General features: G+C 46.0%; 1 protein-coding gene across 1 annotated transcript in view; it reads left to right on the forward strand.

The window, feature by feature from the left end:
* UBTD2 (ubiquitin domain containing 2) overlaps nucleotides 1–20,648 on the forward strand; it is a 39,905-nt gene that overhangs the window by 5,010 nt on the left and 14,247 nt on the right. Inside the window, exon 2 of the mRNA XM_040078638.2 lies at nucleotides 17,568–17,804. Within this exon, the coding sequence (XP_039934572.1) occupies nucleotides 17,568–17,804 (237 nt within the window). The remainder of the gene's footprint in view (nucleotides 1–17,567; nucleotides 17,805–20,648) is intronic.

Below are 20,648 nucleotides of genomic sequence, written 5' to 3' on the forward strand. Positions count from 1 at the left end.
TTGTTTGGCTTCTAGATGAAGTGATTTATTTTAATTTCTCTGTTTGGGATTGCAGTGTTGAAAACGACAACATCCTCCTTCGCTGAATGTTAAACACAATAAATTGAACAGTCATTGTGCTTTGGAGATTTTTGATAAATGGAAAATATTATTAGTCGCCAGTTTAAATAAGCTCTACAGAGCAGCCATCCACTCTCATTGCAGCAAGTAATGTGATAGCTATTATTTTTCATGTGAATGTTGAATAATATAATTTATGAGTCACAAATTATAATAGAGTTGAAGCCTGAAATACAGATTTGCCTTGCAGTTAAGTTGCAAATTCCTGGGAGTCTTCTTGCAGGTACAAAGAAGGGTCAAGTTGGCCTTAATTGCTTTGGTTATCTCCAAAAAAATAAAAATATAACTCTCTGGAAAGTTCATGACCAAATGACAGTGATTGAGAAGGGAATATAACTTCTCCTTGTAATTTAGAGTGTATAAATGTCTGATACATTTTTTAATGAATTCTTTTCAATTTCCCACCTTGGCTTTCACTGCCTTAAAATTCAGCCTCCTTTGCTGCAAATATTTCTGTTGGGTTTTATCTCTTAATCCTTATTTTTTAAATAAAATTCGGGGAGTTTTTTGTTTTTTCCCCGGATCATTGATGGCTCCTACAACAAAGTGTAGGATTTTTTTGGGGCTGGGAAATTCTGACCCCAGCAGCCAGGATGGAGCAGGGAGGTATCCAAGGGGAATCTCCTGGGTTTGGAGTGCCCAGGCAGGGAGCATCCTTTGGTTCTCCCTCACCTTTCCTACCTGCAGCTGCTTTGGGTGGAGCTGGGGAGGTTTGTGGGGTTTTTGTGGAAGCTCTGGAGGACTCTTCCTTCTTTTGCAAGGCTCGTTATGAGGGTGCTGAGGTTCAGACACCCAAAATCAGGAGGGAAAGGCTGCTCTGTGGAGGAATCAAAAAAGCTGCAATCAGCACCCCGGTTCCTGACTGCAGAATAAAACTCTTTTCTTGCACCCTGAGGTTTTCAGTTACAGTTTCATCTGCTGCTTCTGTGTTGTCCGGCAATTGAGCGTTGACAAAACAGAAGTGTTGCACTACTTAGGGAGTAAATGAAGTGTCAGTTCTGTTAGGGATTTTTTTTGGTTTTCTTTTCGGTTGGTTTGTTTTCTTGGTTTTTAAGAAAACAAAAAGGTTCCCCCTGACGTGGGGACCGTGTTTGAGGTGGAATTCGGTGCTTTCAGACTGAGTTATCAGTAGCAGAAGAGGTGATGGATCCAAAGCGTCCTGCAGGGCTGCATCCCAAAGCAGCAGGGATGCTCCTGGCCCTGGATGTGGAGAGCACCTCCAGCTCAGGATGGCAGCTGATGCTGCTCTGGCTGACCTGTGTGCAGGGAAAATGCCTCTTGTGGGCTCTTAAGGTTCAGCTGGAACCTGAATTTTGCTTTTTCTGCCTTGTGCTGGCCCTGGCACACTCGGATTAAGGCAAATGGGAGCTGGACAAAAGACGGGGCACAGCAAACTGCAGGAAGTACTTTCGTTCTCTTCCCCATTTCAGGAGTAAATTAAAAACTGTCTTAAGTGCTGAATGAGGCTGAAGTTTCTTAGACTACCTTAAATATTTTAAATGCCATCAGTCTCATCCTGAGGCTTCCCAGCACTGGGAAATGTAAGGGCACTGCAGGTTCTGCAGGTAATAAATGCAGGAGCAATTACTGGATGCTATCAATTCGCAGGAGCTGCCCCACATCCAGTTGACCTCTCAGGCCTGATGGAAAACATTTGGAAATTGTCCTTCCCAAAGCAGAAACGCTGCTGGGATTGTGGATTAGAGCAGTTTCAGCAGCTCCTCCCTTCAGCCTCTTCTCAGTGTCCTTTTCCCTGCCCATCTTCCCCCTCTCCTCAGCGAGCAGGATTTAAAAAGGAAAATTCAAAGCCCTACTTGAAAGCCATTTGTGGGAGGAGATGGGCACAGCTCTGAAGCGCTGATTTTTCGCTTCTGGAGAATCTCAGATGTGCTGGAGGATTTTCTCTGTGCCTGTCTATCTATCTATATATATGTGTGTGTGTATAAAGACATCCTTGTGCTGCAGATTAGGTGGAAGGGAGGGGATTTGGGGAGTTTCTGCATGATCTGTCATGTGGGTTGTTTTTTTTTTCCCCCACATTCTCGACCATGAAAGCGGAGGCGCTTCACGAATGGTAGTGAAAAATGCTTCAGTAGTTTGCAGCAAGAACAGGTAGTGCCCAGGGGGAAAAGATTAGAGGCTAAAATGGGAAAATGTGTCACACAGAGCTGTGGATTGCACATGTTAAACGGGGAAAGTTTACTCTTAAAACATATATGTTCAGTCTAGCGTTGCCACCACCTTTCTATAAACAAATGACTTTTCATCCCCTGAAATGATAAACATTTTACAGCTCGTAATGGCTTCCAGTTTATAATGGTGTATAATAAATGTGGCAACTATAAATAATTCTCTTGGTTCAGACAACAGATTCCGGAGGGAGGCATTTTTCACCTTTTCCCAGAGGAGCTGTGTGCTCTTTGGGAGCACTCCCAGGGCCTGAAATGGCATCGGAAGCAGAGCACAGCACTTTGGGATTGGAAGCTCGTTACCTTTCTATTTTTAAAATTCAGTCATGAAGCTCCATCTCTGCTCCCATGCTGTGATGAAGGGCGCTGTGGATTCAGCAGAAGAATCTCTCCGTGGCATTTACTTTGTTGCTTTATTTCCCTGCCGCAGAACTCTCATCTCCTGTGATTTCCTGCCCGTGTGTGTAAATACAGACTCTTTGGAAAAAGAGCACCTACGAAAGAGCAGAGGGTACCTGCACCTGCCAAATGCCATTTTCTCCCCTCTGCCTGTTGGGTTTTTCTTGGCCCCACGCTGCTGTGGGAGCATCAGCAAGCACAGGGTAATGGCTGGCTGGAGAATTTAAGGAAAAATTGCTTAAATTTTTAAGCCTTTCCTGGAAAAGCTGTCACCAAGCCCTGCTGGCTTCGTGCCTTCCCAGTAGCTTTGGCTTTGCTTTTCCTCATCTCAGGAGCACACAGGAGCTGGGTATGTCAAAAGAGTGTCCTTAGTGCAGAATATTGAGCTTTCCAACGCTCCTGAGCCGTTGCACTGCGTCCCTGTCCCTCCCATCCCTGTGCTCCCAGTGGGAAGGGGATGCTCAAATCTTCGAACGCGCAGACGTATTTCAGATATTTTATTTTTTTTCAGTACAGGTACAAATCCCATTCCTGCCTAGCATAGCTGTGGCTGCTTCCAGCCCGTTAGCACTCCCCAGGGTGGGAAGACTCAGGGAAGGAGCAGTTGGGAGGCGATTTTGGGAAGCGGAGTTTGGAAAGCACCGTGGTTATCCAAAGGTTGGATGCAGTTTCCCGGGCTGGATGCGTTCCCAAGTGGGATATATTTGGTGGCAGCAGAGTCAAACATGCTCAGCTGAAGCTTGCAAGCAGCAGCATTCCCAGATTTGCCAATGTCTCCCTTCCCCTGGGCATTTCCGTCCTCCCGGTGCCTGAAATGACCAAACCTGCGCTCAAAACGGGAAATCACAGCTCCTTCTTCAGGAGGGGCTGAAGAAGAGGAGACCTGTCACAGAGCTATTTAAATTTTATTTTTTTGTGGAGTTAGATTTCACTCGTGAGTTGCATGTTGATGGCTTGGCTCGGTGAAACACGTAGCAGACTGATTTTTTATTTTGTGATATTTTTTTTTTTGCTCTGTGCCCACATAAGTTCGTGAAAAGCACATGGGTTGCTATAATTACGAGTGCTTTTAGAACAGAAATACCTTCTGTGAAGTGCTGATCAATATTGGATATTATCCTGAGACAGGTTTAAATGCTCATTTGAGATGAGTTCTCACTCTTTTGTGTGTTTTTCACATCCATAGATCTCCATTGTGTGTTTATCCAGATCTAAAAGTAGTCCTGGTGCCAAAAAAAGCTCGAATTTCAACAGAAAACCACATGATTGTTGCTTGACTGAAGTCACACACTTCCAGTCAGTCACAGATTGGATGGCCCCAGCAAAATCCCATTTTTTGCTGCCTTCGTGCATCCCAGCAAATCACATTCCTTGTGTCTATCCAGAGCTCTCCTTATAATACAGCACTAAAATAGCTCCAAAAATACTACAGGCACGGGTTTGGCTTTATCTGAAACTGCTGCAAAACAGAACAGGGAATACAAGATTTCAGTCTGGCAGCTGGGAATAAAAAAGGAGCAGCAGCATTGTCAGAACAAGCGAGCGTGGCTGTTGTGGTTTGGTGTTACAAGAACAAAAATCCTTTAGTTGTAAATCAGCTTTTAGTTCTTGAGCTCTGCCTCGTAAGAGAGACTTTCTAGTCGAGGGTAGGCAGAGATTATTTTCTGAAAAGAATAATATTAATAATAAAAAAATCTCTAAAAACACTTGGACTGTATTTGGGGTTTTTATCCTCCTAAATAACAAACCTTTAGAAAACATAACAAGTTCTTCTCAGCTGTTGGTAGAGGTGAATCTCAAGGGCTGTGTGTGCTCTGTCTCCCTGGGAAGTTTTGTGCCCTTTGTAGTTCTCCTAAATATTGGTGTTGTAGGAATCAGGTTTAAGTTGAGGAGGAGAAGTCGTGGCTTTTGATTGATTTATCACTCTGGCAGCTTGGAAATTGAAATTTTAGCTTGAAAATTGAAATAATCCGCTGGGTTTTGGAGTGTTGGTGCTCAGCAGTGGGGAAAACAGAGTCACCCACTTAAACAGGAGCCCAAATTTCTCTTTTTTTATCTTTCACATGACAGGCATGGGTGGGCTCCAAACACTCCTCCATCCCAGCCTTCGTCCATCCCAGGATCAGTCACGATCAGTTCTCAGGGAGCAAATTTCCTCAAGAGTTAAGTTAAATTTATTAAAATTGCTGCTTACCACAACCTCTTCACAATACTGCTTTGGGAAATCATCAGGTTCCTTTATGAAAATATTTTTTTCTGCTTTATCCATCCCAAAGATGTTTTATCTTGGGAACACAACTGCAGTTCTTTCTTACTCTGATCATGCTTTTTACAGATGATTGGTGTGCTGCAGGACCGGGGAAGGAACCGCATTAGCATTTTATCTTCTTGAGCTGGGAAACTTATATTACCAAGAGTTAATCATTTGCATTGAGCTCACATTAGTTAGGAAAATATTGTAGCTCTTTAGGGCTTGGGGAAGAAGCATTTTGGTTGCTGCCAGCTTTAACATCTCCTGGCAGCTCTGTCCAGAGGGATGCTGAGTGCTCATCTGATAATCGAGCCTGTTAAAAACCCATTTCATTAAGCAGTGACAATTCAGCTTCAAACGAAGTTCTGCAGAGTCCAGGATGGCAAAGGCTTCTGTATCTCTGCTTCAGTGCTGTGTCAAGCAGAATATTCTGTCTTAGAAATTCTACCAGCTGATCTAATCTTGTCTTGAAACTCTTTCCAGGTTTGCCTGCTCCAGGATTCTGTCGCTATCTGATTGCTCTGCCTGCCAAATTTCCAGGCTGGATTCATCTCCCATTGATGAAGTGCATTTCTCTCTGCTCACTGCATTCACCCTTCCTTCTTTCACATGTCTCATTTCACTATTATAAATTCATCAGGGGATTTTTTTCCGGCTGAGGGGACTCTCGCCCTGCAATTCAGGTTTAGGGATCAGCACCCGTTGCTTTTCTCTGTGTTTTTCCGACTTCCGTTGAAGGTTAATAAATTAGGAGCCCTTTTTCTCACAGAACGTTTTTCCTATCAAGATATTTCAGAGATTATTGTGTGTTAAAAAGGGAGTTTTGATGCTAATAATGGGCCCCCCTGAAGGGGGGAGCTGTGTGGATGCTGCTCAGATGGTAACATTTTTTAATGAATTTTTCTCCTGCTCATCCTCAGCTTTTCCACAGGTCTGAGAGTGGCCCCAGTTCTGCTGCTCTGGGCTTTGAGTTGCCTTTGTTCAGAGCTGTGGAATCAGCACTTCCTGGGCATGGTCTGCTCATTAGAGCACAGTAATTAGTGCATTTGCCATGGCCTTGCATCCAGCCATTCTTGTGAATCTTTTTAACTGCTGCAGTTAAATCAGCAGGTTTGGATGTTGGGGTTTGATTTCCCCAACGCTTTCAGGAGTTCCTTCACCTAAACCAAATAATGACACCTGCCCTGAAGAGCCATGGGGAGGGTGAGCTCTTGTTTTCAGATGGCTGAAATAAGACTCTCTTTTTAATAATGCATCCTCATTACCAGTCAAACTCCTCATCCTTCAGTTTGAAACTATTTCCCCTTGAAAGGGGAAGCAGGGGTGAGAAGAGGCTCTCTCTAACAGTGCAGAGTTCTGCTGAACTCAGAACTTTTCTTGCAGGCGCTTTAAAGCCCAGCATCTTCACACGTTTATTTAATCTATTATTGCATCAATTATGTCTTAAGCAATGGGAAAAAGCTGGGAAAAGTGCATCTGTCCTGACAAAGAGCTCTGCTCTTGCTTTGGAGCGGGTGCCACAGGAGGAATAAGCTCCTTGAGCGTTATGGTGAGGACCTTTTTAGAAAAGACAAGCGCAGCCCACGGCCAAGCCCTGCTTCAGCTCTTGCTGGGTGTGTAACAGCTGAGAGCACTGCCAACACCGCCCCTGTGCTGCCAGTCCCGAGCCTGCCCCGAGCTGTGGAGAATTAAAAGCGTTTTCAATCCAACCCTGTGATCCCTGCCTTTGAAGGGAAGTTACTTAAGGGCTGCTGTGTCCTTTGGAAGCACCGAGCAAGCATCACTCAGGCCATTAATAGAGCTAAAGCCTGGTGTGCTCGGGGACTCCTGGAAGAGATCAGATTAATTTGCTAAAGGTGGAAAGGCTCTGCCTGCTTTAATCTCGCTCCATCTCAGCAATTTAAATGAAGAGGGCAGTTTCCTGTGCCTCCTCCAAGCTCCTTCACGGGGAGCGGCAGAAGTTGCTGCCTGTGCTCCGGGAGGGCACTTCAATTAAGTTCCTAATTTGGGGGATTTTAAATGCTTAGGGTTGGATTCGCTGCCCCTGCATCCCTGGAGTGTCCAAGGCCAGGTTGGACGGGGCTTGGAGCCACCTGGGACAGTGGCAGTGGCCTTGCTCGTGGCAGGGGGTGGCACTGGATGTCCCTCAAGGTCCCTTCCAACCCAAACCGTTCTCTGATTGCATCAGTAATCCTTCAGGCTGTCACAGGGCTATTTTTTCCCCGGGTACATCCACAGGGAGATAAAAAGGCCTTGAAAGGATGGAGTTTGGAGGCTGCTTTGTTCACGTGCTCCCATTTACAGGACTGGGTTGGTCTGGGGTTTTTTTTTCCACCTGGATGTACAAGACATCCAGGTATTTATACAAGTTGCAACAAAGGCTTGCACATTTTTCATTTTAGCTTAGATTGCTTTCTAATTATCTGAGCAATCCACTGATATCCTTATCTGTTATTACTTCTCTCTAACTCGGGGATAAATGTGGATTTCTTAACAAAGTGTGTCCTTGGAGGGTAGGAATGCCTTATGGCCAGGAGGTTGGTTGTGTGTTCTACACTAAATTCCAGCTGTTGAGCTTTTTCCAGTGTGGGTGCTGGAGTTTCCTGGGGGATGACTATCCAAGAGAACAGAGAGCAGTTGAGTTTCAAAATTGAATGTGGATTATTAACTTTACTATGAAAAACTGCCCTGTAAAATAGGGCTGAATAAAGCAGCAGGTATCATTCTGAGAAATCCAGTTTCTTAGATCAAATCTGTAAATGTTTATGACTTTCACTTTCACTTTGCTTTATTTTTGTTTGTTTATTTCAATTCAAAATTGAATGTGAAATATTAACTTTACTGTGAAAAAACTGCCCTGTAAAACGGGGCTGAATAAAGCAGCAGGTATCATTCTGAGAAATCCAATTTCTTAGATGAAATCTGTAAATGTTTATGTGACTTTCACATCTCTTTCAACCAAGAAATCTCCAGTTTTCCTCTGGCACCTGAGGAACGTAATATGGAAGTGTAAAATTAAATCATTAAGGTAATGTATGTTTGGGATGTGTGTCAGGTAAGATTCCTATTTTCAGCTTACACTGAGCTCTTAATTAACTGATGAGCTTAAGCAGCTGAGATACAGTAATAGTGCATTTAGTTAATTGGCTCATGTGAAACTTTATCCCTGCCAATAACTGTGACACTGGAATAAATTCAAGACATGGTGTTAGATCCTTTAACTAAGCTAATTTAATCACTGGTCATTGTAAAAACAGCCACCAACTTGGAGGATTTTCTTTTTTTTTTTTCTTTTTTTTTTTTTGGGTTGTTCCCTCCTGGAAATTGTGACTGCTGTGCTGGCAGCAGTGACATGGCCAAAAAATCCTCGGGAACACGGAGCTGGCCATCTGTCCTGAGCATTACACCTTGAATTACGCAGATGCCAGGGTTTGCTGGAAGGGTTCAGTGCAGCAGAGCCAAATGAACGCTGTGCTGGGGTGGGCTCTGAACGCTCTGCTGGTTCCTGAGCAGTTGTACCTGAGGGAAGAACCTGAGAAAGGTGGAGAGGGAATTTTACAAGAGCCTGGAGTGACAGGACGAGGGGAGTGGGTTCACACTGACAGAGAGCAGGGTTGGATGGGATATTGGGAAGGAATTCTTCCCTGTCAGGGTGGGGAGGCCCTGGAATGGATTTCCCAGGGAAGCTGTGGCTGCCCCATCCTTGGAAATGTCCAAGGTTGAGGCTTGGAGCAGCCTGGGATGGTGGAAATTGTCCTTGCCCAACAAAGGCTGGGACTGGATGAATTTTAAGATCCCTTCAAACCCAAACCTTTCGATGACTTTATGAAGTCCGGGTTTACTTGTAATAAAAGAAATTCCCTGGTGGCGTCATCCAGAAGGTCTGCAGAAGGTTCAGCCTCACATTTAAACACCCTCAGGGCCTGCTGAGCAGGGTGTCCTGGCTGCCTTTCAGCATCATCACACCTCATCAGGGTTTGAAGAAAATCAACTGCCGAATATTTTTTGTCGTTCTGGCAGGGTGAAAGATGAGGCTGCCTTTGATTATATATATATTTATTTTTTTTTCCCCTGAAAACTCAGCCAGCGCTGGAAGCGCTCGTGGTGTGTTGAGCACAGCCCAGATGTCCAACAGATGGTCCTGTGTCCCCTCCCCAGCTCGGAACTTGTGGTGGCCTCATGTGGCTGCGTGACAGAGGCCAGCGCTGGCCACACCGCTCCCGTGGTCAGGCCAAGAGAAAAGCCAGGCTTTGGTTTAAAACCCGCTGAGCCAAACCCTGCTTTGGCTCTGCTGAAAGCACACAGAGCTCTGCTGTCAGTGCGTGGGGGACACCTTGGAACTGGGAGAGTTCTGATGATGCTCCTTGTCCCTGGAGGTGTCCCAGGAAGGGCTGGAGGTGGCACTCAGGGCTCTGGGTAGGGGACAAGGTTGGGCACAGCTTGGTGATCTTGGAGGGCTTTTCCAACCTCAGTGATTCTGTGATGTCAGCCCCCAGTGAACTTTAAATCACTTTTTTTTTAGCAGTTCATGCAGCTGCCTGCTATGCAGAGAACTTTCTCAAGGAGGAAGGGAATTGGTGAGCCTGAGCTGTTGGCTTGCAGCTGGAACTGGATGTTTCCTGGTGTGAAATCCATGCTGTTGATGGCCTGGAGCAGTGGGCAGTGCCCTGTCCCAGCAGTGCACCAGCACAGGCTGTCCAGTCAGGAATTCACCCTTTGCACTTTTATCTGATGCGTCTAAAGTTTCCCTGCAAGCCCAACGGACGGCAAGACACAGAAAGGCTTTTAGTGCTTTAAAAGTGAACTTGCTGAGTTGCATTCTTCCTCCTGCTGAGATACAGAAAGCGCTGGGGTGGGTTTTTTTGTGTTGGTTTTTTTTTTTTTTTTCCCCTTGCAGATAAGCTCTGTGCAGCTTCCCACTGCATCCCCACAGCTCTGCCTGCTCTGTGCTGCTCCTGTCCAGCTTGGGGCTGCGCTGGGGCCGAGCCCTCGGCTGCAATTGAGCTGGAGCTTAAGCCACACGCTGCAGAAGTCACAACAGACGTGTGCTCTGTGCAGCCTTCCTCAGACAGAATATTCTTCATGTCGCTGACAGCTTCCTTAATGGTTCTTGTCGTAGCTTTTGAAAAAGGGAGCCCAGCTGTAGAGGGTGCGGATTGAAGGTCTTGGTGCTCGCACGGGGTGAGCTGGGAACGGGTAAATCTTTATTCTGTGCTGCATCCAGCTGAGAACATTCATCTGCCGGAGATAGGAGCGGTTTAAATTCCAGTGTAAACAGTGCTGACAGGTAATTGTGTTGATAGTGTCTGTCCCCTGGAGCTGTTCCACCGCAGATGAACTTCCCTGGAGGCCGGGGCTGACCCTGAGCAGGGTTTTACAGGACCTGCTGCCTGGGCAAAGCTGATTTTGGGGCTCCAGGGTTCCTGTGCTGGCAAATAACAGAGACAGATGGGCATCCCCTGGCCTGTGCCCTGCCTGGCAGTGTTCCTTCCTCACCCCTGCTCACCCCCTGACCGAGGCACTGAGGATGTGGTGACTCCACAAAGGTATTCCCTCCCCGAGACATTTTTCTCTGTCCAGAGGAGCTGGTGTATCATGAGCTTAATCAGGGTGATTGAAAATCCTCTGCTTGTGCTTCCAGCAGGAGGCTGAGTGGGCAGGCAGGACTCAGGAGAACCCACAGAGCTTTTGGAGATAATAATCGTAGAAACAAAGAATGATTTGAGGTGGAAAGGACCTTAAAAATCATCTTGTTCATGGCAGGGACACCTTCCACTGTCCCAGGCTGCTCCAAGCCGTGCCCAGGCTGGCCTTGGGCACTGCCAGCGATCCAGGGGCAGCCACAGCTTCTCTGGGTAACTGTGTCAGAGCCTCAGCATCCTCACAGGGAAGGATTTATTCCTAATATCCAATCTAAATTCCCCCCTTGCCAGCTGGCTCTGGGCTGGGAATGCAGCCCCACGTCAGACAGAATGCCCTGACCAGCTTTCAGTTCCTGTGTTTTCAGGTTATCCCTGGGCTGGGGTCATCTGAGCAGATCTGGGATGTCCTGGGATACACATTCCTGCCTGTGCTGGGATGAGGTGGGGTCTCTGGATCTGAAATGCCGCCGAGGGAGCAGATTTCAAAAGCTGAAGCTTTTAATTCTTGCTGCAACAGCGCTGGCTCCTTTGAGGGGCGATGAGTGGTGAGCTGCCCGGAAATCTCCTGATTTCTTCTGCAGTTTCTGCTGAAAATGAGGGGAGAAATGGAAAATACAGTGGGGTAGCTGGTGATTAGAGCCAGTTTTTCTCTTTGTCCAGCTCATTCATACACCCTCATTCTCTCACATTTTCTCTCCCATGCTGAGAAGCCTCTGGATTGAGTCAGGGAAAGGCTTCATGTGTAGGCAGAGACAGGGATAAATTGTGCATGGAGGACTTGTCCAGAGCTGCCTGGAATTACCAGAGGAACTTGCATTTTACTCTTCTGGGCAATTTTTGGTGTTGGGTAAGAGCTGAGGCAGAGCTGAAGGATTCCCTGCCCAGACTGGGGTGGCAGCAGTGGCTGATTGTCCCCCTTGTCCCCAGAGGCACCACATCCATCATTCAGCTCCAGCCTGGCTTTAAGTGGTGCTGCTCAGCCTCGTGGTCCTGCTGCTTCTTCCCCTCTCCATCTGGTTTTTTTGTTTGTTTGTTTATTTCCTTCTTTTCTTCGCCTCCTCTCAGGTGGGAGAAAAGGGAATTTGCTGGGGGGTTTATTTCTTGTGTCTCTGCTGGGTTTGCTGCTCTGAAAAGCTTCACAGTTTGTTACTTGGCTCAAAATTAATACCTTTGCCTCCGCTTTTATAATATTGCTTTGAGTCTGCAGCCTGGTGTTTTAGTACACAACTGTTTCGAGATATAACTTGAATTTCTACCAGGGAAGCAGTGTTCATTTTACCCTCATAAAAAACCCATAAAACTTAACTTGGTTTCAAGCATTATCTTTCTGTCTGTCTATCTGTATTTATTTGGAAAGTTCACGCAGGCTCCCTAGAAATGTTAATTCATTTCCTTGTTAGGAAAGCCTAATTGTCCTAATGTTTCACTTTTAAGTCTTTGCCACTGGCCGGTGCCACTTCTGTTCCACATTCCTCTTCTTGCCTTGGAAAAATGTAACTACCTTTAGAAGAAAATTGCTGAAAATTAGCAATAAACAGATAAAATTCTGCCATCTCCCTGTTGCTGGGTACGCCTGTGCTATTTAATGTAACTTAAATTGAGTAAGCCTGTGTTGCTTAATGTAATTCAAATTGTCTGCTGCTTAAATGCAATGAATTTTCCCTTCCTCCCTCCCTGTTTTCCCTGGGTTTTTGCACTTTTCCTTTGTGCTGGCTCTCCCAAGCACCGTTGTAATTCAGGATTACACCGGAGAGCGACGCAAAGGAAACGTTTGAGATGAACTGTGTGCTATTGATACCAAATTACAAGGTACCTTATGAGGAAATTGGAGCAAAATGGGTTTAAAATGGGACTCATTTGATCAAGTAGAGAAGTGGGGAGGGGAGCCCTTGGGACTATTACTGACAGAAACTTTCTGGGTAGTAAACCATTATTTGCATTTCATTTGTGATAGAAAAATACTTTGTTAGCAGCTGAGCCTCAACGGGGAAGCAATCTGCTAAGGAAAATAGTTTTGATCATTGGTTCAGTTTGTAAAACATTTCCTTGGCTTCTCCTGGCTGGCTTCAAGTCATTCCCGAGGTTTCTCCAGCTGTGGGTGGACATCCCTGCTGCTGCTGGAGCTAGGGGTGTTTGCAGCCTCTAACCAAGGCTGGCTGCTCTCCTCGCTGGCCTCTGCAGCTCTGGCTCTGTGCTCTTCCCTCCGCAGTTCATCACTCCTGTCCCCTTCCTATGGACAGCCCTCAAATCCCATCTTTTCCACTCACAGCAGCCCCTGAACGTGTCATTCCTGTTCAGAGAGACTTGTGGTGACCTTTTATCCTTCTCTTGGGTGTTCCTGCTCCTTTCCTCGCAGGTCACTCCAAACCTTTTTCATCTCTCACCACTTAAGCAGTTGGCTTCATCTCTTGGATGTTCTCTTAATCAAGACAAAAGGGAGGGGAAAAAAAAAAAAAAAAGAAAATATTATCAGATCTTGCCAGATTCTCCTGTTACAACATTTCACCGTTTGGATCTTGGAATATTTGCTCTTAACTCGTGTTCCACTGATGAGCTGTCCCTCCCTGGTGCTTCCTGGGTGTGTGTCCATCTTCCCACAGATCTGCAGGGGTTGGGAAGCACAGCCAGGCCCTGCTCTTGTAATTCCAGGATGCAGCTGCTGACGGATCCGTGGAGATCAACAGCCTGGAGTGGAGCACGTCCGATCCATGGGGCTCCTTCTGGGTTTTCCACGCCCTGGGTGGGTTCTGTGTGCCTGGAAACTTCTCCACCAGATTGGGCCCGTTACCCCGCTTTTTACAAAAGCTGTAAAAGACTAATGCTGCAAGCAACATATGCCTGTGTTTCCAAAGGGAAGGAAGAAATTTCACTGTGGAGAACTTGCAGGGATGGAGCAGCCAGATTTGCGTCCTAACTTTATTTTTGGAAGGAGATGGAAGATGTTTGAAGGAACGGGGTGGGAGGGAAAACTCACGTAAGGCCGATGACAGCAGAGGTGTCGCCACAAAGATTTGAGCTCGGCTGCTTCAGGGCTGTGCCAGGTGTGGGGTCTCGTCCAGGGTTACCTGGCAGGTGAGAAACTGGGGAGGAGCAGATCCAGGTCGTGGCTGAAGCAGAGATCCTGTCCTTCTCCAGAGCTCTGAGCTGTCCCGTGGCTCAGCTTTGCCGTGTTGGGTTTGGCACCGAGTCACGAAGGCTGCAATATTCCCGATTTGATGGTGGAGCGCTGTAATTCAGGGGGGTATCTGTTAGGAATTGGGGATTGTGTGGCTGGGTATTGGCTTTTAATACGAGAATCTTGTGGTAGCAGCTGCTCCTGCTCATCTGGTCCCCCTCCAAAGAGGCACCAGTGATATCCACAGTGATATCCACGGTGATAGCGACATAACAAACACACCAGCTGTTCCAAAGAACTTCCACAGAGACAGTGCTTGACATTCTGTTAAGAAACTGATTTAAATATCTGGGTTTATCTGCATAAGCTCGCTCAGAAGGAGCGGAGATAACCTCACAGATTCATTGCTTTGATGGGAAGCTGCAGGGAAGGGGAAATAAATTTACAATTCAGGTTATAAAGTGCTCAGCGAGGATTGGAGAAATACTTTTTTTTTTTTTTCCTTTTAAAAATAAGACTTTGTAGTCAGCCAGGAGTTCAGTGGGGCAGACAGGAGCAGCTGCCTCGAGGATGCCAGGGATCTCTGTGAAGGGAAAACAGGTTATGCTGCTAAATCCTACGGGAACAGCCCGTGGCTCGTGTGCCACTGGTCTGGGGGCACTTGGAGGCATTAAACAGAATCATTAGGATGGGGAAGGAACTCCCAGAGTTTGTGTCCAGTCTTTGATCCATCACCACCTTTTCCAGCAGGCCTGCAGTGTCCAAGATCCCCATCCCCGCAGTGTCCAAGGAATTCCTGGCTGCGGCACTCAGTGCTCTGGGACAAGGTGGGGGTGGGGCACGGGTTGGACTCGATGGCCTTGGAGCGCTTTTCCACCCTAAATTCTGTGGGTTTCTTGCCCTCTTTGGGATGCACACCTGCACACCTGAGCTGTTGGAACAAGAACAGCCGAACTTATTTTGGAGTGTCACTGCTGCTATTTCACTTCTTGAAAAGCAGATGGGTGCTGATTTCTGTATTCCCTTCTAAATAAATCCCTTGCCAAAAAATACTGACCACCGGCCTCTGCTGGGATGGTGACTTTGGGAATTGCTTCAGAGAGAGCGTGCCTTCTTGGCATTTAGAAAACAATTCCTGCTTTCGGGCCGGGTATTAATAATTTCTTACTCATGTTGAAGTGATGTAAGATGAAAAATTAATGTGGATGCTGCTCTCTCTTCTGCACCGTGCGAGCTGGTGGTGCCTGTGATGTGTATGGTCTTAAATGAAGCCAGCGTTTCCTTTGGAGCTCTAATTTCCTTCCGAAGTGAGGAATAGAAAACTGACACTGTAAATACTTCCAAGTGGTTCAGACTGTCGATGTTTGTTTCTTTATCAGCCTTGTTAACAGAAAAGGGAAAGTCCTTTGATGTGGTCCAAAAGTTTGCTTGTAGAAATTCGAGTGTTTTGCTTTAGTGACTAAAACACGGGCTGGAAAGAGAAATATTTGGGCCTTTTTACACATTAGTTTTTTACACGGCGTAAGTTTCTCACACCCTTTCTGCACCATCTATCCACAGAGCTAAATAGTGAATATTTCTTCCGGGAAGGCATAAAGCTTTTGGGGGACCCTTGAAGCACTTCTAGTAAATGATAAACACGCCAAAGATCTCTTTAAATACTGGCTTGTGCTGAAGCCAAGTTGTGTTTAAAGGCTTAGTGCGGGGATGGATGGCTTGTTAGAGTGGATTCGGCTTTTGAGCTGTTTGGAGAGTCACTTTCTTCCACCACCTTTCCTTCCAGCCCAGGGAAAAAAAAGAGAATTTATCACTGGGTTTATCATCACTGCTGTCTGCGTAGGAAGGATGGGATCTCCAGGGAGGAGTTATGGGAGGCTGTGAGGATCTGAGGCTCTGCTGGAGTGAGGAGCAATCAATCTGGGTGCTGTCTGGGGCAGGGAAGGAGAGGAGCAGGGAGAGGAGTGGGCTGCAGGATTTGCAGCGGGGCTGCGGGGAATGCCTTTAACCTGCTTCCATAATTGATGTTTGGGGACAAGGAGAGCGCCCTGTGGGAGAAATCAGCATCCACTGAGTGGCCGTGCAGACAGATGTGAGCTAAAGTGGAATGGAAAAAAAAAAAAAAAGACATCCACTGACCCAAATTTCTTGCAGTATCCTGTTCTGTCTGGCTGCAAATGTCGTGCTCTGGCTGCTGAGCCTTAATAAGGAAACAATTCCTTGTCCGAGTGTGTTCCCACGTAATGGTTTTATTTAGAATTTTTGGATGTGCGGGGTTTAATGCATATCCCCATTGTTTGGGGCTGCCCCAGCATCATCTTCCAGGCTGTTTGTGCTCAGCTGAGCCTTGGACTGGGAAAGGCTGGGCTCTGCCAGGAAAACTCGGTGTTTTGTAAACACTGGGGTTTGCTGCTCTGCAGTCTGCTAAATGGTCAGCGCTCCTTTGAAAAGCGAATGGAAGCAGTCCCCTGGAAGCAATCCCGTGGAAACAAAAAGCAACAAATGTTTGTGGTCACTTGAAAGGATTCAGAAGTTTCCGATTGTTGGGCTCCGCGCAGGACGTGGAGGAGCAGCTGGAGTCGGTGGATGTGGGCCGTGCAATTATCATTTGCTACTTTTAATTAGGAGCTGGCTTTGTTTCTGGGCAAATGCATCCTCCAGAGGAGGAGGCCACCAGGATTGGAGGGATGGAGGGAGGAAAGGCTGGGAGGGCTGGGGTTGTTCAGCCCGGAGAGGAGAAGCTTTGGGCTGACACAGTTGTGGCCTTGCTGGGCCTGAAGGAGCTGCAGATGGAGAGAAGGGGAAAGATGGAGAGAGAGGATTTCCAAGGGATGGAGTGACAGGACACAGGGAGTGGCTTCAAACTGACAGGGAATAGGTTTAGATTGGATATTAGGAAAAAAATTCTTGGCAGTGCCCAAGGCCAGGTGGGATGGGCTTGGAGCACCCTGGGACAGTGGGAGGTGTCCCTGCCATGGCAGGGGCTGGGACAGGGTGAGCTCTAAGGTTCCTTCCAACCCAACCCCTTCTCCCATGTTTTTTTAATCCAAAGAAAGCTCATTCCTCTGCGTAGTTGGCAGTGTCACCCCACTAGCAGGAATCCTTTTCCACTCCTCTTTTCCATGGCTTCCACTTCAGGTTCATAAACGTGTCTGTCATCCCGAGTTATCAAAGGGAGCTGAGCATTCTTCGGTCCTGTGGGGTCAGATTGAATAAGGGTGTGTGGCTTAACCTCCCGTGGGGTTTTGGAATCCCTAAAACCTCTGTGAGCTTGGAATCGCTTTGCTGCAACACCAGGCACTGGCTGGGAAGCGAGCAGGGAGTTTTAATCTGTCAACTTTTATACCTGCGTGATAACCTCAAAGTGGCTATTACACAAAAATAGCTGTAGTTAAAGGGAAACAAATGGGTTTGTGTTTATTGAGAAGGAGGAAAATGCTCTTTAAATCTTGATGGATTCCTGGATTTCCAGGGGAAATCAGCAAGCAGGAGGAGGGATTTGCACAGAAACAAAGTCAGATGCCAATTAGAAGTAGAAATGACAATTGCACGGCCCACATCTATATCACCTCCCTTCTCCTAAGCTCCACGGTGGTTTGACCTCTTGGGAAAATTGAGGAGACTCTGAGTCTGGTTTTGACCATACAAGAGTGGTAAAAAAACCGTAATTCCCTCAATAAATGGAAGTCTGAACCATGAGCGTTATATGAGTAACACCCCTCTTGCTGCATCACTTTGGGAACAAAAAGGACGAGGGTTCCAAATTGATCTCTGCGAATCCTACCCAGAGCAACCCAAAGGGAATTTCATTTGTTTCGATTAATTCCTTTTTTTCCCTCCTTTGTCCCCCACAGTGGCTCTGGGTCGGAACCAACCCCTGAAGAAAGAGAAACCCAAATGGAAGAGCGATTACCCCATGACGGACGGGCAGCTCCGCAGTAAGAGGGATGAATTTTGGGACACAGCCCCGGCCTTCGAGGGCAGGAAGGAGATTTGGGATGCCCTCAAAGCTGCTGCCCACGCCTTTGAGAGCAACGACCACGAACTGGCACAAGCAATCATCGACGGTGCAAGCATAACACTACCCCATGGTAGGTGCAGCTCGCGAGGACGCGGCCTCTCGGAAGGGGGACGGGTGGAAATAATGACGTTTGCATCCCAAAAAATCAGTGGCTGGAATGGTTTAAGTTACCCGTGTTTCGGTGGGGATGTGCTCCTGTTAGGAGTTTCCGAGCAAAATGGTGTTAATTTATAGAGGGACCAAGAAAATCTGCTTTTTTTTTTTTTTTTAATGGTTCCTGCAGTTGGAATGGATGGTGTGCTCCATGGGAATTCTCGGTTTGGGTCTGAGCTTTGCAGGCAGCACTTGGGATTTTCTGTAACCTCTTGGGACACCTGGGTGCTCCAAGGCACCGTGTTCATAACTTCTTTTCCAGCTTCTTTATGTAAGGAAGCAGAGCATTTTTCCCTCCTGGTTTTATGGGTTTCTCTGGAACTTGAACTGTTGGGTTTTTTTTTTAAACTTTCTCTTCTGAAGAGTCTGGAAAAAAAATTCCCAAAAATCTGTTGTTGGCAATCTGCTGTCAGATCCTGTGCGAGATAAACTGCAAACTCTTATTTTGGGTACTTTCCCCTTTGTTTTGTTATTCTGAATGCTGCTGGGTGAGGTTTGTTTTTTTTTACCCCAAGCTATATTCCCCTCACTCCAGAACTCTGAAATTAATTCTATATTCTAATAGAAATTGATCTTCGAATAGAATTAATTCTAGAATTCTATATGGAATTCTAGAATAGAATTCCATATAGAATTCTAGAATGAAATTCTATATAGAACAGAATATAATTCTATATTCTTATTAGAAATACAGCGAGAGGGGGCTGGCTGGAGGTTACTGATCATTTTAAGTCACCATTCAGATAAATGGAAATAATTAATAACTCAGAAATTGCATTTTTGCAGACCTAAGGGAGTCACTGCGTTGTTTTTAGTTGCTAAAATATAAATTGTTGATACCAGGAAAACTCGATTTATATCTGGGGAAGGTGGAATAAAATACAGGTTACCTTTCTCTGTGGTGCCTAGCTCACATAAGGCTGCAGCCCTCAAAAGTTGTCTTTAATGTGGGAAAGTTCCTCTCTGTGAGGGTCTGAGACTGGTTTTGACCATACAAGAGCCTGGTAAAAAATTATCTTTATAATTGTTATTATAAAAATGATTATAAAATACTAAAATATTATAATAAAATATTAATATTGGAAAATATAAAATTGTCTTTATTACAATTAGTATAAAATAATAAAGATAGATTATTAATATAACTGTTATATTAATAATAATTATTCTAAAAATAGGATTTCTTTTAAATTAATAAAATACTATGATAAAATTAAATTTGTTTTTGCAGCAGTTTGCTTCGAGTCCTGCCTGCTGTTGACAGGTTATAATCTGCTTTCTAAGGCCCACATGCAGAATATTCAGAGTATCTGAGGAATAACTCCGAAATCGAAGCTGGATCAGAGGCTCTGCTGCCCAAGCCAGGCCTGGCTTGAGGCTGAATTCCAGACAGAGAGAATATTTAGAATTTTTATCCAGGATGTGGAGTTCACTGGGGATTTTTCTGCCCACAGAATTGCGTTTTTTTTTTTTTTTATTAATTCAGCTTTCTGCTGAGTAAAAATAAATAATTCTGGTGACACTTTTGGGCATCAGCTGTTGGCAAAGTTCTCCGTGCACTGTGACCTTCCCACTCCGGAGAAAGCTGCTGCTTCTAGGAATCCAAATATTCCTGACTCACCAGGCATGGTTAGTGCCATGGATGAAGAGATCCTGAACCAAATCCTTCATTTAGGGACCCAGGGACACAAACTGAGATTTTCTCCAGGCAGGGAGAACAAGCAAACTCTCCCTGCTCCGAGTGACACCAGACAACCTCGGGGGTTTTGTTGCCAAAAAGCTCATTTTGGGAAAAATTTGGAAAGAAGGGAAGGTAGCTGTGAAGAAATCCAGCTTTGGTGTGTGCAGCAGGTGTTCCCTCAGGATTCCCCACGAAGCTGCTGTGGGCCCTGGGCTCTGCATGGGCACCCAGAGTGTGGCAACTGGCGCTTCTGAAAGTCATCTTTTATCCTTTTTCTTTTTTTTTGGTCTGGAGCTCTTTACCTTGTTGGAAAAATCCTTTTTCTGACCCAGAGTTGGGGCTCCTGAGGGGCCTTTTAAAGATTTTATTCCATTTTCAGTCCCGTGAGAAGGGTGAGACGGTGCAGATGTTCCAATTCACCCCATCACAATCAGGAGCCAAACTATTTCCTAATCACAATCCATTATCAGCGTTTCTTGGCCCATCAGCTTTTGCCACACAAGGCTGTGAGCGCCTTAAAGCCAATCATTATTAAAATACCCCACATGTATCTTGCTACAATGCATCTTTCACAGTTCTATTTCTCCAGAATATCCAGTCTATTTGCAGAGCCATCATTTGAAACTTGTTCCCAGTCCCATTTCTCTCTCAGCAATGTCTGTCCTGTCCCATGGCCTTTCTCAGGCAGCACACTCAGATAAATTCAGAGTTTGCACACAGATGTACAAAACCGTGTGAGCTCCCAGCCGGGCTCTGAGAACCCTCTACAAATCTGTTTCTCATGTACCTGACCCAGGCTCTGTCTTCCGTAGAAGAGTTTGGATGAAAATGAAGCCTCAGCCCGGGCCAGGGGAGGCTCAGCTCGGACAGCAGCAGGAATTTCCCCATGGAAAGGGAGCTCAGGCACTGGAAGTGCCCAGGGAGGTTTGGATCCCCATCCCTGGAGCGTCCCAGGAATTCCTGGATGGGGCACTCAGTGCTCTGTCCTTGTGGTGAGAATCTAAATATTTTCCCAGGAAAACCCAACATTGGTTGGAAAAATTCCTTTAAATCTATGGAGGAAAAAAAAAACCAAAAAAA

This window comes from Hirundo rustica, chromosome 14 (genome assembly GCF_015227805.2).
Source record: "Hirundo rustica isolate bHirRus1 chromosome 14, bHirRus1.pri.v3, whole genome shotgun sequence".
NCBI lineage: Eukaryota > Metazoa > Chordata > Aves > Passeriformes > Hirundinidae > Hirundo > Hirundo rustica.